Raw genomic sequence first — 17404 nt, 5'->3', positions numbered from 1 at the left:
TTACTCTAATTTGATTATAAGAAATACTTTCAGTTTTTAATGGTTTGTTGTAACTTAAATTACAATGGATCTGCGATAGCTTAGAGTATGTTCTTTGCTTTATTATGATTATGAAATTAGGAACCCTATTATTTACCATCGCCCCTTGGACATGGTTGGATGACGGAACCCTTCCTAATGTTCATAACTCTCTCAGATGGATGTGGATTGGTTAGATTCTGTTGTTTGCTTTGTCTCATGGGCATGGCCTTGTGATGGAATCAAGTCTAATTCTCATACCTCTCATCTCTTGAAAACTAGATCAAAGGAAGTTCAGAACTTCATATTTGATTTTTAATGTTATATCCTCTATCTGGATGAAGATAGGACTCTGATTCCAGTTGTGTTTATGAATCAAGCATAGATCTCCCTGATCTCTACAGGTGGATCCTTGGAAACCCTAGTTTCCCACATTTGAATTTCACAAGTTTTAATTTCATATTTCACCATTATTCTCTTATATTTTTCTGATTTAGATTACATCTTCACCTAGTTCTAGTTCAAGTTACTTTCAGATTACGTACAAGATTCAGTCCCTGTGGATTCGACCTCGGTCTTACCGAGATTATTACTACATCACAACCCTATACTTGGGGTGTGAACAAGTTTTTGGCGCTATTGCCAGGGACTGACAGTTACGTTTTTCTGGGATTAGCTAGTTTTAGAATTAGGTTAAGATTATGGTTTTTCTAGATTTAGGTTTTTCTATTTGATTTCTAGAAACTAACCTAATTTTCCTGTTTTGTAGGACCCTGATATAGGCCTTCTAAATTGGTAATCTCTTTCTAATTTTTCTTCCTTTCTATTTCGATATTAGGATTTGTTTTATAGAAACTTTCTAATTCTAGGTTTTCTTTTATTTTTAGAAACTTTCTTGTTTTCTAGTATAGGTTTAAAACTTTCCTAATTTGTTTTAGAATTTTTCTATTCCCTTTTAGGAATTTTTCCCTTTTTAGAAATTAGTTTACTTTCTATTTTAAGATCTCTTGCTATTTCTAGACTTTCTATCTTTAGAAACTAACTTGGTTTGTTTTATTTTGCAGGTTTTTAACTTAGGAACTTCTAATTTGGTAACTTCTTTCCAACTCTTTTCTCTTTCTTTCAAGATTTATATTTTCGTTCTTTCTTTTAGGTTTAGGTTTAGAATTTGAATTGAGGGCTGCGAGTGTTTCATGCCCAAGTGGGTCCGTGACAACACTCAACGTCTCTTGACTGAAGGAGGATTGGTTGAGGGGTTGACTATCCATCGCAGGACTAGACACCGCTCGAGATCTCCAGAGTTAATTGAAGTAATGGCTGCAAACCAACCTCTTCTACCCCAACCTAAGGTGGAGGACATCCAGGATGAGAATGAGGTGCATCAAGCACCCCCGCCTCGTACTTTACGAGATTATTTACAACCGGCAGGCGTGAGTATGCCCTCATGCATGGTTTTTCCAGAGAACACGGGACACATGCATATCAAGCCAGGGGTGATTCAACTTCTTCCTAAATTTCATGGGCTTGAGTCAGAAAATCCATATTTACACCTGAAAGAGTTTGATTAGATCATAGCCACTTTATATTTTCCAAACGTATCTGAAGACATAGGTAGGCTGAAACTCTTTCCCTTTTCTTTGAAAGAGAAAGCTAAGACATGGTTGCATTCACCACGTCCTGGATCTATTGGCACATGGAATGATATGCAAAGGGAGTTCATAAAGAAATTTTTTCCACATCATAAAACGAACATCCTTAGAAAATCAATCATGAACTTCGCCCAAAAGGAGGATGAAACATTCTTCCAATGTTGGGAAAGGTTCAAGGATCTTGTCAATTCATGCCCACAACACGGTTTTGAAACGTGGCGCATTACACTTTTTTATGATGGACTGACATCTTCCATGCACCAATTGGTTGAGACGATGTGCAATAGGGAATTCATAAATAAAAATGTCGATGATGTGTGGGATTACTTGGATAGACTTGCTGAAAACGCATAATCATGAGACACATATCCAAAATCAAGCACCATGTCTAGGCTGACTCAATCTAAGGAGAGGGGTGGAGTGTATCTCCTGAAAGAGGACGATGATATCAATTCTAAAGTGACTAATCTCATAAGGAAATTCGAGGCCATGGAATTAAAGAAGGATAAGGTTAATGAAATTGTTTGCGGTATTTGTGATCGCAACATTCACACAACTAAAAATTGTCCAACAATACCTACCTTTCGAGGGTTGCTGAATGAGGAATCCAATGCCGTGAACAATTATCGAAGACCTTTCAATGGACCTACCTCCAATACATACAATCCTAGTTGGAGAAATCATCCAAACCTCAGTTGGAAGAATGGACAAACGGCTACCCCTCAAGGTTTCTTCAATCAAATTCCAAATCAAGTGAAACCTCAAGAGGATCCGGTTCAAAAACATATTCGAGAACAAGAGCTATTTAATCAAAATTCAGCACAAACTGTTGAAGTGATAAAGTCCCTTGATATACATTGATACACCACACTCTGACAACTTAAGCTTTTGGAGTGAATGGTTGTTTGACATGGTATCAGAGCAGAAGGTCCTATGTTCGAATCTCGAGAGCAACAAATATGCCTCGCTAATATATTATTCTCCCACGAGGGGTCAGGAAAATTAGGTCCGGCCCAGGGACTGCCCGACCTATTTATGGTGTGTGTCCCTCCACCTTCGTCAATATGTTCCCGTGCGAAGTTCTCACCTCGCACGTGCGGGGGGTGTTGAAGTGATAAAGTCCCTTGATATACATTAATACACCACACTCTGACAGCTTAAGCTTTTAGAGTAAATGGTTGTTTGACATGGTATCAAAGCGGAAGGTCCTATGTTCGAATCTCGAAAGCAGCAAATATGCCTCGCTAATATATTATTCTCCAACAGGGAGTCAGGAAAATCAGGTCCGGCCCAGGGACCAGGAAATTAAGCCAGGCCTATTTATGGTGTGAGTGTCCCTCCACCTTCGTCAATTTGTTCCCGTGCGGAGTTTCCACCTCGCACGTGCGGGGGGTGTTGAAGTGATAAAGTCCCTTGATATACATTGATACACCACACTCTGACAGCTTAAGCTTTTAGAGTAAATGGTTGTTTGACACAAACGTTCCATGATATCAAATCAGCATTAGGAACGCTTGCGTCGTCTATTCAAAGGATAGAGTCACAATTAACGATTGGAGGAAAGGGGATGCTCCCTGCTCAACCTCTCCCCAATCCCAAACCGCAATATGAAATAAGTGACCTCAACTCTTCAGATCAGATGGAGCAAGCTAAATCTATCACCACTCTTAGGAGTGGGAAGATCATTGACAAAACCATTCCGGTTAGGGCTGAAAAGCCTAAGGAACCGGAAGAGGACAAAGATGATGGATCTAGCCATGCTCCACAAGAATTAGAACCGGAACCTCAAAGGAAGTCAGTTGCTCCATTTCTCCAACGGTTGGTTGCACCAAAACCTCTCTCTAACTCTCAAGATATACTAGAGGTGTTGAAACAAGTGAAAGTCAACATTCCTCTACTTGATGCCGTGAAACAAATACCTTCATATGCCAAATTCCTGAAAGACTTGTACACGACCAAAAGACGACAAAATATTCAAAAGAAAATCTTCTTGACTGAGAAAGTGAGTGTCATCCTAAAGCAAGATGTGCTGCAGAAATTCAAAGATCCCGGTAACCCAACCATATCATGTGTAATTGGGAACTATCGAATTGAGCACACACTTCTTGACTTAGGAGCGAGCGTTTGATTCCCTACTCGGTATACAAGAAGTTAGAATTGAGTGAATTAAGACCCACCTTAACCACATTACAATTTTCTGATCGCTCTGTTCGTGTACTGAGAGGGATAATTGAGGATGTGTCGGTCCAGGTTGACAGATTCTACTACCCTGTAGATTTTATCATCCTTGATATCAAACCCATCAGTAACATGAGCACTCAGATTCTCGTCATTCTTGGTCGCACATTTCTTGCCACTTCAAATGCAATTATCAATTGTAGGAATGGTGTCATGAGTATGTCTTTCAGGAATATGACATTGGAGTTAAACATCTTTTTCAACACGGGTAAACGGTTTAGGATGATAACGATTTCCACGACATTAACATAATTGACTCTTTCGTAAAAGATAGGACACCTTTGACCTTTGACCTTATCCTCTGACCCTCTAGAGACGTGTCTAGCCCACTCCCATGATTTCGATGATGACATGATTAGGGAGATGGTTGTCATGCTTGATACTGCACCGGAACTTGAAGTTAACCGGTGGAGGCCACAATTTGAAGAGTTGCCCCAAACCGAAGAAGTGCCTCTGCCGTCTAACCTCAAGGCACCGAAGCTTGACCTAAAACCTTTGCCCTCTGATTTGAAATATGTCTATTTAGGTCAAGATGAGACATACCCGATGGTGATTTCTTCCCACCTGGAGAAAGAATAAGAGAGTGTGCTCATATCTACTCTCATTGAGCATAAGGAAGCCCTTAGATGGACGATTGCGGACCTCAAGGGAATTGACCCTTCGATTTGTACTCACCGCATTTATCTCGAAAATAATGCGAAGACCTCTCGGCAATCACAACGTAGACTAAATCCAAACATGAAAGAAGTGGTTAAGGCCGAGGTTCTTAAACTATTGGATGCGGGTATCATATACCCTATATCTGATAGTCAGTGGGTGAGTCCAACTCAGGTGGTTCTTAAAAAGTCCGGAATCACCATTATAGCCAATGCTAATAATGAACTCGTGCTAACTAGAGTTACTACTGGTTGGAGAATGTGCATTGACCACAGGAAGTTAATACCATCACGAGGAAGGACCACTTTCCTTTGCCCTTCATTGATCAAATCTTGGAAAGGCTAGCTGGTCATTCCTATTACTGTTTCCTTGACGGGTATTCGGGCTACAATCAGATAGAGATAGCCCCTGAAGATCAGGAAAAGACTACGTTTACATGTCCCTATGGAACCTTTGCTTACCGAATGATGTCATTCGGATTTTGTAATGCCCCTACTACCTTTCAGCGATGTATGATGGGTATCTTTTCTGATATGGTGGGGCAATATCTAGAGGTCTGCATGGACGATTTCTCTGTCTTCGGTCCATCTTTCAGCGAGTGCTTAGAGAGTCTTAAATGTGTGCTGAAAATATGTGAAGAAAATAACTTGGTACTTAATTGGGAGAAGTGTCATTTCATGGATTGTAAGGAAATTGTCCTTGGACATATCATCTCGTCCAAAGGAATCGAGGTAAATAAGGCTAAAATTGATCTGATCTCTAACCTACCTCCACCCAAGAACATACGAGACATGCGATCCTTTTTAGGACACGCCGGTTTTTATAAACGATTCATAAAGGACTTTAGTCTCATCTCTCGTCCTCTATGTAATCTACTTCAAAAGGATGCACCATACGAGTGGACTGAGCCATGCCAGGAAGCTTTCACTAAGCTTAAAGGCATGTTGACCACTGCACCTATCATCCAGCCACCCAACCGGAGCCTTCCTTTTGAACTTATGTGCAACGCGTCTGATTATGCTCTTGGGGCGGTTTTAGGCCAGAGAAAAGAAAAGAAGCCCTACGTTATTCATTACGCAAGTAAAACTCTAAATCCTACCCAAGTGAACTACTCGACTACGGAAAAGGAACTCTTAGCAGAAGTGTTCGCTTTGGACAAATTTAGGTCCTACTTGATCGAATCCAAGATCATCATTTACACAGATCATGCGGTGCTCAAGTATCTTCTTGCTAAGAATGATGCTAAGCCCCGCCTGATAAGATGGATCTTTCTACTCCAAGAATTTGATTTAGAAATAAAGGATAAAAAGAGAGTAGAGAACGTAGTGGCTGACCATCTTTCCCGCCTTAATCCCTCTGATTCCCTTGAAACAGCAACATATCAATGACATGTTCCCTGACGAACAATTGATCAGAGTCTCCCATTTACCTTGGTTCGCTGACATTGCTAATTATTTTGCCACAGGTTTTATACCGACACATTGGACTGTGCAGGATAAGAAGAAATTGTTCACCGAGATGCGAAACTTTTTCTGGGACATTCCATATTTGTTTAAATATTGCCCAGACCAAATCTTAAGGAGATGTGTGCCAGACGATGAGCATCAGAGTGTCATCTCCTTTTATCACTCACAGGCCTGTGGTGGTCACTTTTCTGTTAAAAAGACCACGACCAAAATTCTGCAGTGTGACTTTTACGAGCCCACTATGTTTAGGGACAACGCTGGCTCGTTGCGTAAACTTCAGTTGAATAAACTTGAAGAAATTCGGAACGATACGTACGAGAACTCGAGAATTTACAAGGACAGGATGAAGGCGTTTCATGACCAACATATTCATCAAAAATCATTCATGCTAGGTCAGAAAGTCCTTTTATATGATTCTCGGTTACATCTCTTTCTGGGTAAGCTCTGATCTCGTTGGACCGGCCCTTTCACCAATGTTTATCCTCATGGGGCTATCGAGATTCGGAATCCAAACAATGGCAATGAGTTTAAAGTAAATGGACATCGATTAAAGCCATTAGTTGAGAAATTTGATTCAGAGAACATGTCCATGCCTCTGAATGATCCTGTTTACCAGAATTGATTTCCTAGTCTGATGGAGGTATAGGTAGGTTTATTGCTTTCATAGGACTAGGGTAGTTTGCTTTTTGTCGTTCTAGGTTAGTCGGCTTTATGCCGTTAGGTTAGTTTGCTTTCCCGTGTTTTAGGATAGTTTGCTTTCGTTGGATTAACACTTATGCCGAGCCGCCTTCACACTAAAATCTCTTTGGGAAAAAAAAGCCGCATAACTTCGTCATCAGGTACTATCTTTCCATCACTTCTCATTTACTTTCATTGTCTCATGTGCATTGCATGCTTATATCTTTTACATTGAGGACAATGTAGATTTTAGGTTGGGGATGGGAGACTACGTTACCTAATCAGTATTTTCTTGGTCTTGAGCAAAACTTGTGAAAATTTTTAAAATTTTTGTGAATTCTAAGTAAATTTTGACGACCATCTTTGATTTAGACATACAAGATATGTAATGTTGGATTCAGTTATCTATTAGATTTCACAGTTAAGTCGAATTGTTAATCCATGATTAGAAGTTTTAAACATTGATTGAGTCATGATTTCACATGTCACACCTAGCTTACACATTAAGGCTTCAATTCGATATTGAATTGTTAACCTGATAGTCACTAGACATGGAAAGAGCCAACCTGGGGAATTTGTCCATCATGTTCAAAGAAAAAAAATAATACCTAGTTAAAAAACAGTTGTCTTTGGAAATGGTTGGGCGAATGATCTTCACCATGGGTTTGCTCCCTATAGGTGAGGGTTCGATTCCCCTCCTTGGCTTTACCTTTAAAAGGTTGACATAGTGTGAAGGCCATCAATGAAAAAATTAAAAGCTAGAAGAATGAAAAGTTGAACTGTAAGGCAAGGTTTGGTTTAGGTTATGGTTATCCTGAATGCTCTTGTGATTATCAATGTTATCATGAAAATAAAAAAATTAAGCCTTTGGTTGTGATAAGTTTAGGTTTCACTATACACCCGTGGAACTCAATGTTTAGAATTTTTCTAATCGATGGATTGATACTTTGAACTTGACTATGAAGTTTACCGTGTGCTTGAGTCCAGGAGAAAGTAATGCCCAACATTCATGAATCTTAAAATTCTATTAACTGGATTGTTGTTCAAAAATCACTTGGGTTTATAGAAATTGTCTCGTAATTCTTAAATTATTTTTCAGATACTTTGCTCGGGACTAGCAAAATGTTGGTTGGGGATTGTGTTGAGGGTCAAATATTGCATATTAGACCCCAATTATCATCTGATTTTACGAACATAATACTGTTTAACGTCTTATTTTAATCGTGTTTATATTGCAAGGTGAATTTAGGAGCCTGGACCGAAAAAGGGTACTAAAAGCATGGATTTAACGCTCCGAAGTCACCAAGGTAAGGGACGGACACCAGGGGACCGAGATCGAGGAATTTACACGCCGAATATTCAAGTAATTGAAGTCCAAGCGGCCTGAAGGTCATCCTGAATGCAAGATCACAGGGTTCCCAGCATCCGTTTAGCTCAAAACTTTATATCTGGCCTGAGGACCCTAAATTAACCGTACACGTCAAATTTCAGCCATTGGATCTTTGTGAAAGTGGCCCAACAGACAGATCAGCCCACAATTCATTGATCTGGGGCCCACCTGATGTCTAGATATGCTTCACTTTTAGTCTCAATCCCTTAAATGAGGTGGCAAAACGGATGGACGGAGCAGATTTCTCATAAGAATCACAATGGGACCCACCTGGAGGGTGTGCGTGTGCATAGCACACGTGCACTCGTTGCGCACAGAACCAGTGAAACCGGTCAACAGGCTGCTGACCTGACCGAATTTGGAATTTCCAAATTCCTGCCCGCGTAACAGCGAACAGGGGCTGCGGACAGATGCAGATGGCCCACCATTTCAAATCCATTGTCCAATCTGGACCGTCCCTTCGAAGCTCAAGAACCCTCTAACCAAGGCATTGAGAAGGAAATTGGCAGAGGACAGCGAGAACGGCATCCCTGTGATCGAACGCAAGACGGACGACGGAAACAAAGATCAGGTGGGCCACATCAAAAGATAGCCAAAACACGTCCATCCTACCTAAATTCCACCACGAAGCTAATGGACGGCGCAGATTTCTCAAACAACAGGGAGTGTGGGCCCCACAGGTTACGCACAGTGAATTTCCGCTGTGAAGACAAAAACAGGGGCTGCGGATGGATTGCAATGGGCCATCAAGATCAATTCAAACGAATGATCCAAACCTGTGATGAAACTGATTAACCCATGACAATTATGTGGAGTTGTGGACCCATGCACATGTACGAACTCACAGCAGCAAAGGATGCGGAACCGGGTCTGTTCGCAGCCAACGCATGAAAGATGATGTGGTCCAACATCTTTGATCGGATGGTCGATCTGGACCATTCAGACGAAGCCCAAGGTGGAGCCAATCACCACCAAGAAGCCAGATCAAATCTTCTTTGATCATGGGGTTCTTCCACAACCGTCGAGCGTAACCGGTTTCGCGTTTTTGCTGCGAAAGGAGTTTCCAAAACTCTGTGCTTCCGCATTTCCTGCTATGCACGCCACTGCGAAAGGGAGTGCATAACTCCTCTGGCATGCACCGACTCCAAGTTCCCAACCACCACCCCTTACCCTCTATATAAAGGAGACGAGAGAGAGAGAGAGAGAGAGAGAGAGAGAGAGAGAGAGAGAGAGAGAAGGGCATCATCATCCGTGGAGAAGAGACGGACGAGAAAGAGAGAGAAAGAGGAGCGGACGGCCGGCCCCAAGAGTTCTTCTATCTTCCTTAATCCTTTTCTCTTTTCTTTGATGCTTTCCTTTAGGATTTTCTAGTTAATCATGTCTATGATTAGCTAAACCTCTTAACTAGAGCTAAGAGGTGAAGCTTGTAGTATGATGAGAGACTTTTCTTTATGCCTTTTTATTCATGTTTAAGTTGAACTGATGTTGATTCTAGTTAGATTATAAGAAATACTTTCAGTTTTTAATGGTTTGTTATGACTTAAATTACAATGGATTTGTGATAGCTTAGAGTATGTTCTTTGCTTTATTATGATTATGAAATTAGGAACCCTATTGTTTACCATCGCCCCTTAGACATGGTTGGATGACGGAACCCTTCCTAATGTTCATAACTCTCTCAGATGGATGTGGATTGGGTAGATTCTGTTGTTTGCTTTGTCTCATGGGCATAGCCTTGTGATGGAATCAAGTCTAATTCTCATACCTCTTATCTCTTGAAAATTAGATCAAAGGAAGTTCAGATTTGATTTTTAATGTTATATCCTCTATCTGGATGAAGATAGGACTCTAATTCCAGCTGTGTTTATGAATCAAGCATAGATTTCCCTGATCTCTACAAGTGGATCCTTGGAAACCCTAGTTTCCCACCTTTGAATTTCACAAGTTTTAATTTAATATTTCACCATTATTCTCTTATATTTTTCTGATTTAGATTACATCTTCGCCTAGTTCTAGTTCAAGTTACTTTCAGATTACGTACAAGGTTCAGTCCCTGTGGATTCGACCTCAGTCTTATCGAGATTATTACTACATCACAACCCTATACTTGGGGTGTGAACGGTTACCATCATGATATGGACCATAACAGCTGTCAAGGCCACTTTTTTCTTTTCCTTTCTTTTTTGTTTTTTTTTATGAAGCCTGTTTTGGCTTGTAACGGACCATTACGGGGCCATGACAGCCATTAAAGGCCATTTTTTCCCATAACACGTAATGGTTACCATCTTTACCAGTACAAACAGCTATTACGGAGATTACATAACCATTTTTAATACCTTTGCTGAGATGAATGCCCAAATGTGGGCAAGTTTGGCTAAACAGAAACCACATCAAAAAAGCCAATTATTTGGCATATGAAACAAGAGTGAGATCTATAAATTTGCATAGACACGCACATAAAATTTTTAATAATCCTAGAAATTTCCATTTCATTCACCAAGTCAGTCAGGGTTGCTGATTCCATTGTGTTCAATATAGCTAAGGGGCACTTCGCCACTCCTTATTCTCAGGGGTATCCATTCCCCTCCCTTGATTTAATGCAGTTTCAGTTATGTTCCTCCAAAAAAAGGCAGAGAGTGAGAGAGGATGACAAATTTTCCCATTATAAGCCATTCCAATGCATTCAGTTTCTTTGCCATCTTATTCTCATACATATAAAAGGAAAACACAGAGAGAGAGAGAACAAAAAAACAACAAGAAAGAAGAAAGATATAAAGAGACAAAACACATCTGTGTATAAACTAAAGATATTTGTACCCCTCTCCACATCACCTTTAGCACACATGCAACATGGCAAATGTGTCCAGCATCTGAGAGGTGCATAAGGCAGCCCCCAGCATGAAGATGACAATAGGCAAAAATCAGTCAGGCCACGAGGTGTGAGTATGTTGAATATGGACTTCTGGCAATTTTATTTAAACCATGCAAACTTTTCATACATTTGTAGCCCACTAAATGACCAGATCAGCCTCAATTTTGCGCATTATCAATCTACACATCATAGGCCACATAATGCTCAGTTCAGATGTCCCACAAACTTGGCAGATTGCCATGTGTGCTGAGTGGAAAGGTGCATGTGAAGAAGCTGTGTGGAGCTAATGAACCTGTTAATTACATCATATATTATTTTTTATTAGATAGAGTCAGATGGGCTAGACCAGCTAGCTCCAAAAATGAATTAATTAATCATTTCTTAAAACAATGACACCAATAGAAGCAAACCCAAAACAGTAATTCAACCTACAGTTAAGAAAACAAGTTATTTACCAATCAATCAACTAGATATCAATCGGAAGCATTGTCCCATCCCCATACAACATAAAATCTAACTATCAACTCAAATACAAATATATTTATATATAAGAGTAACAGCTCATACGTGAATTTAAACCCCCAACTCCACACGCCCCCCACCCCCCGGGACAATGTGGATAAAACATATACATCATATCAGGCCCCACACAGCCCCTGACAAGACCGTCCTTCTCCGGCTTTCGGGCGCGGCTTCAATGGATCCCCGGATCCGGACAATGATTGCCTATTGACGTTGACAGTAGCGAGGTGGCTAGTGGACAGTGCTATGTGGGCTCCCCCATGATGCATGCGTTTTATTAACGCCGTCCATCTATTTTTCCATATCATTTTATGGCATGAGCCCAAAAATGAGACATCCAATTCTCAAATGGACCACACCACAAGAAAACAGTGGTGATTGAATGCCCACCATTAAAAACTTCCTAGGGCCCATTGTAATGTTTATTTCGCATCCAACCTGTTGATTAGGTCACACAGACCTAGATGAAGGGAATACACAAATATCAGCTTGATTAGAGCCTTTTGTGGCCCCAGAAAGTTTTCAATGGTAAGCGCCCAATTCCCATTGTTTCCTGTAGTGTGGCCCACTTGAGCCTTAGATCTACCTCATTTTTGGTCTTGTGCCCTAAAATGATATGGAAAAATGGATGGACGATGTGGATCTGATACATACATCATGATGGGATCCACAAAAGTTCCACACGTTAAAAGTTGTGGTGTAGCACACAACCATCCGGGAGACAAAAATTGGGGAAATTTTGTGAGTTGTCAAATCGAGCAGGGATTGTGTACTACCTCCACCAGGACATAACTAGAGACGGACAGTCCTACCAGTGGCTCTATGGAGCCCACCATGAGCCAAAAGAGGAGGCACATTGAATGCTCATCTAGACCACACCACAGGAAACAATGGGGATCAAATGCCAACCGCTGAAAACCTCTTGGGGGCCACAAAAGTTTTGGATCAAGCTGATATTTATGTTTTCCCTTCATCCAGGTCTATGTGATCTTATGAACAGGTTAGATGGCAAATAAACATCACGGTGGGCCCTAGGAAGGTTTCAACGGTGTGGGTCATTATCACCACCGCTTCTTGTGGTGTGGTCCACTCAAACCTTTGATTTGCCTTCTCTTTTGGCTCATGCACTAAAATGATCTTCTAAAATGGATGGATGGCTTAAATAAAACACATATATAATGGTGGGCCCACAGAGCCCCTGGTAGGACCCATTGTCTCTAGCTAGTTCCTAGTTGGGGTAGTACCCAATCCATGCGCACTACAAAGTACTCTAGAATTAAGCAGAGACAGAGGTGTGTTGACGTAGCATAGTTCTGGCCCCACCGAGATGTATGTGTTATATTGACACCGTCCATCCATCTTGCGAGATCATTTTATGGAATGAGAAAAAAAAATTGAGGTAGATTTAAAGAGGGAATGGACCACAGCACAAAAGTAGTGGAGATTGAACACCTACCATTGAAAACTTCCGGTGGTCCATAGAAGTATTGGATGATGCTGATATTTGTGCTTTCCCTTCATCCACATCTATGTGACCTTATGAATAGATCGGATGGCAAATAAACATCCTGGTGGGCCCTAGGAAGGTTTCAACAGTGGGCGCCATTGTCTCACTACTTTTTGTGGCGTGGTCTAGGTAAGCTTTAAATCTTCTTCATTTTTGGGGCATTCCCTAAAATGATATTGCAAAATGGACGGACGGTGTAGATATAACACACATATTAAAGGATTTACATTCACGTGTATCTATCCACAGTGAGTACTTTACATGCATACCCACGGTCAGAGTTGGATTTGCTATAGTGGTATTGGTGGGCGTTCAATGACCACCATTTCCTGTGGTGTGGTCTACCAAAGATTTTCATTTAATAAAAATAATAAACACTTTATAATGTAAAACATCTCCAAACAGGAGACGGGCAAATGCGTCAAATTAACAAATTTTAAACATTTCAGACGTTTGTTAACAAACAGGTTGTTTCAAATTCGGTACTTAATTTTCAGACTTCAGCACTACTTTCAAACATTTACCAAACAAGTTTTCAGACTTCAGATTCAGATTTCATATTCAGGCTTCAGACTTCAGATTTAACAAACGGGCCCTAAAACCCAAAAAGATTTCCAAACAGCAGAAAACAGACCAAAGAAACTTACATAGGCAAATCGGGATCATCCGGTCCAACTCCATTAGAGTTTCCACCATTTCCACTTTGAAGCTTAATCATCTGCAGCTCATTCTGTCTTTTCTTCCACTTCTCGGTTCGATCCTTCCATGCAACACTTCCAAAACCATAAACTGCTAGATCTTTCTTAGGATCCATCGGTCTGGGTTGCACTAAAAACAACAATAATGTAGAACATAGAGAATATTTAGAAAAAGATAAAAGAAAAAAGTCATAATTCCTACTATAATGGCCATCGTAACTGGAACGATCAACCGACATGGTGCTCTATAATGAAACATGCATATTAAACAACGGCCACTATTTTCAAGCTAATAAATGCCATTGTCTCAATAATGGCTTTCATACAAAAGGAATAACAGAAATGATTTACAAAGGACCACCTTTTAAACAGCATTGCATATAATATATTAAATCACTTTCGGGAAAAATGAGCCACTATTTTCTCATGGACCAGGCATGTTCTGTTTTTTCCCATTTTCCCGTTTTCTGTTTCATAACAGCTGTTACATATGGTAATGTTCAGTCGGCTGTTATTAGGTTATAATAACAGTTTAAGTTAAACCCTGAAAGTTAGCAAACAACCATCAAAAAACAGATGACCAAACTAGGGAAAAGAAAATTCAAAGATCCATTTTACTTACAAGAAACAGAGGAATCAGGGAAGGGTATTGGATGAATCCGTTTTCCACGTCCCAAAAATGGCGGAATGATAAGAGCACGATGATCAGAAGAAATCCCACAATCCTACATCAGAAGAGTTTGGAAACATCACCAAACTGCAAATCAAAGGTTATAAAATAGTAAGTACATCTCATGCCTCTCGCATAATTGATCAATTCACCTCCTGGCCATAGGTTAGGAGTCGAATATCGGGATCAAGAGAAGAATTTTGATCCGGCAGCTGAGAAGCGGCGAATACTGAATCATCACTTTGAAGTCCACGGCCAACACAAAGCTCTCCATTAAACATTGCCTCTCTGGTATGCAGCGCATCTCTTCTTCCATCATATACCCCGAAATCAAACTCATGCTCCAAGTCATCTACATCATCCTCTTCTTCATCACCCTCAACTCTAGGACTACCTGATAATGCCCAATATTTTCATATTTTCACCACTTTAATTTTCCCAGAAACAATTTATGGGTATCGGAAGAAATGCAACACTGAAAAGGTAGTGTTTGTGTGTGTGTTTGTGTGGTGGGTATGCGCTCTTTCCTTGTTTCTTTCTTTTCCTTGTTTCTTTCTTTTTCTTTTTTTTTCTTTTTTTTCTTTTTTTTTTTCCCTTTAAGGAAAGGTTTAAAAAACGAACCTTTGTGGCGCTTGTATCTGGTTTGACATTGAGGGCAAGCCTGATTTCCCTCTCTCCTCTCATATTCATAACAAGGTCTGCATACAGGGAAAGCACATTCATTGCAGGCAACAAAGAGCTCTCTGTTCACTGTTATCTCAACCTCATCCCCACAAATCTGGCAAGTCTGCCCACTTAAATCCAGCAATGGCTTTGGCTGCAAATTAAAAATAATAACAATAATAATAATCCCATCAAAATCCACATGAGGAAATGTTTTTTTTTTTGCAAAAGAAGAAGAAGAAGAAGAAGTCAAAAGGCAACAGAACAATTGCAGAAGTGGGTATTTGGACACATATCACGAAAACAATACCAATAACGATAATTAGAGGATTGCATGCATAGCCTGGATAAAAATCCCATCAACTCCCACATCAAAAAAATTAACATTCTGAAATTTTAAAAAAAATAAAATAAAATAAAAAATCTAGAAAACCACCAGAAGATTGGAATAGCAGAGTGTGCATTTCAACCCATATTACAGAAACAATAATTACACAGTTGCATTCACCAATCCCACCTCCAAAATCAAAGGGAAAAAGAAATATTTAAAAAAAAAAAAAAAAGAAGCCAAAATCCATACATTAGCCGAAAAAAACAACCATAAAATCGAAAACAAAAGTAGAAAATCTGATAAGATTTTCTCTCAGAGCTTCAAAATAAAAATAAAACCACGATCATATAAACCTCCAAAATCATCAAAGCAAAACCAAAAAAAAAAAACCACATTTCCAATCCAAACCCAGATTGAAAAAACGCATCTTTTTGTCATCAGAGAAACAGATCAACCCAAAAAAAAAAAAACCCACAAATTTCTTAAAAACTGGATTTAAAAGAATAAAAAAACAGAGAGAAAGAGAGAAGAAATGCAGATATGGGGGTTGCAAAAATCAAGAAAGAAAAAGGGAAGAAAGGAAAAGAAGAGATTTTGGGGAGGATTCTTACTCGACCGATCTCATCCGCATTGATGACAACAAACTCCTTCCTGTTGTGAGAACCTGCAACAAGACGCCCTCCTGTATCCATCAACAACCTCTCTCTCTCTCTCTCTCTCTCTCTCTCTCTCTCTCTCTCAAAAGCCCATTCCCTCTCCCCTTCCGCCTTCTCTTTATCTCTCAACAGAAAAAAATGAAAAATTACAAAGAAGTATTCGTGACGCTCTCTCTCTCTCGTTGAGATTCCTTAAGAAGCGTTTTGTGTAATGTGGTGGCGAATGTCGATGGAGAGAGGAATTGAATGACACGAGTAGAGGGAGCAGACGAAGAAAAAACAAAACGAGTCTGCTTTCAGCTCTCCACTCTCCACTCTTTCCAGTCTCCAGAGAGAGAGAGAGAGAGAGAGAGAGAGAGAATAAAAAAGGGTTGAAAATTCAACGCGTCAGGAGAGCCCGGCACAGATACAGAGAAAGGGATGAATGGGATCTTCTTACACGCGGTTTAATTTTAGAGTTGTGGTTTTTGTGTTTGAATGTGGGGCCCAGCAGGAAGGTGGGGCCAGCGGGAAGTGGTTCTTGCCCGCGGGACCGAGCCGCGTCCTGGGCCCCGCCGCTTCTCACTGCCCCTTTTCAAACTCTTTTTTCTTTTTCCTTGCGAAGAGAGTAAAAGATAGGGCGAAAGAGTAAATCAGTGAGCGTCTCTTTTTCTCTATGTCGTTTTCTTTCTTGATTTGGGCATCTCCCTGCGCGCGTTCTTCCTCTTAACTGTCATTCTCTTCTCTCTCCATGACTATACCCTTCCTCTCTCTCTCTCTCTCTCTCTCTCTCTCACGCTCTCTCTCTCTCTTTCCATCTCTTCATGACTATGTGCGTTGAATCCCAACCCTTGCATATGATGTCAGAACACACTCACAGGGTACACGTGGCGAGATGATAGCGTGTACGCGGGAGTAACCATTTATAGGACGTCGACTCGTCACAAACAGATATCAAAATGGAGCGCCCTCCCGTCGTATATGAAGGGGCAACGTAATGTATTCACACCAACTAACACATCCATGAGACGCGCCTACATGACTCTCGCAGACACGTTCTGTTCCCCTTATCTAAAGGGTTCGTTTGGATGCCTTAAAAAATCGTATGGTAAAGGAATTAGAGGTAATCTAATTATAATGAGTCGTTTGGCACCATGGATTTACTAAGATTTGAGGTGTTTCGAGGGGATTTCAAATCCCGTGGTTATTTAACACCCTTAAGAAATTGAGGTTTCGAATCCCTTAAAATAAGGGATTTCAAATACAAAGTGAGATCTTAGATTATATATAAAATTCTTCTGGGAGTTGCATGTGTAATATGTATGTCACCAGACTGTTATTCTGTTGGGCACATGGCCCACTAATGATGTCCCAAAACAATTAGATTATCAATTGCATCACTATAATTAG

General features: G+C 40.4%; 1 protein-coding gene and 1 non-coding gene across 3 annotated transcripts in view; both read right to left on the bottom strand.

The window, feature by feature from the left end:
• LOC131235709 (cellulose synthase A catalytic subunit 2 [UDP-forming]-like) overlaps positions 1–16710 on the bottom strand; it is a 51708-nt gene extending 34998 nt beyond the window's left edge. Inside the window, exons 1-5 of one of the 2 annotated variants that reach the window (XM_058233018.1) lie at positions 15971–16710; positions 14987–15182; positions 14518–14759; positions 14318–14420; positions 13645–13825 (exon numbers count right to left, since the gene is read on the bottom strand). In XM_058233018.1, coding sequence (XP_058089001.1) covers positions 13645–13825; positions 14318–14420; positions 14518–14759; positions 14987–15182; positions 15971–16051 — 803 coding nt within the window. In that variant the 5' untranslated portion in view covers positions 16052–16710. The remainder of the gene's footprint in view (positions 1–13644; positions 13826–14317; positions 14421–14517; positions 14760–14986; positions 15183–15970) is intronic. The other variant, XM_058233017.1, reaches the window with a different exon arrangement.
• LOC131235826 (small nucleolar RNA R71) lies at positions 1770–1876 on the bottom strand. Its single transcript, XR_009166346.1, has one exon. It is a non-coding gene; the product is annotated as a small nucleolar RNA R71 (small nucleolar RNA).
• Positions 16711–17404: the final 694 nt, after the last annotated feature.

This window comes from Magnolia sinica, chromosome 19 (genome assembly GCF_029962835.1).
Source record: "Magnolia sinica isolate HGM2019 chromosome 19, MsV1, whole genome shotgun sequence".
NCBI classification, from domain to species: domain Eukaryota; kingdom Viridiplantae; phylum Streptophyta; class Magnoliopsida; order Magnoliales; family Magnoliaceae; genus Magnolia; species Magnolia sinica.
The sequence above is the reverse complement of the archived record's forward strand: the minus strand, read 5'-3'. Positions and strand labels throughout refer to the sequence as shown.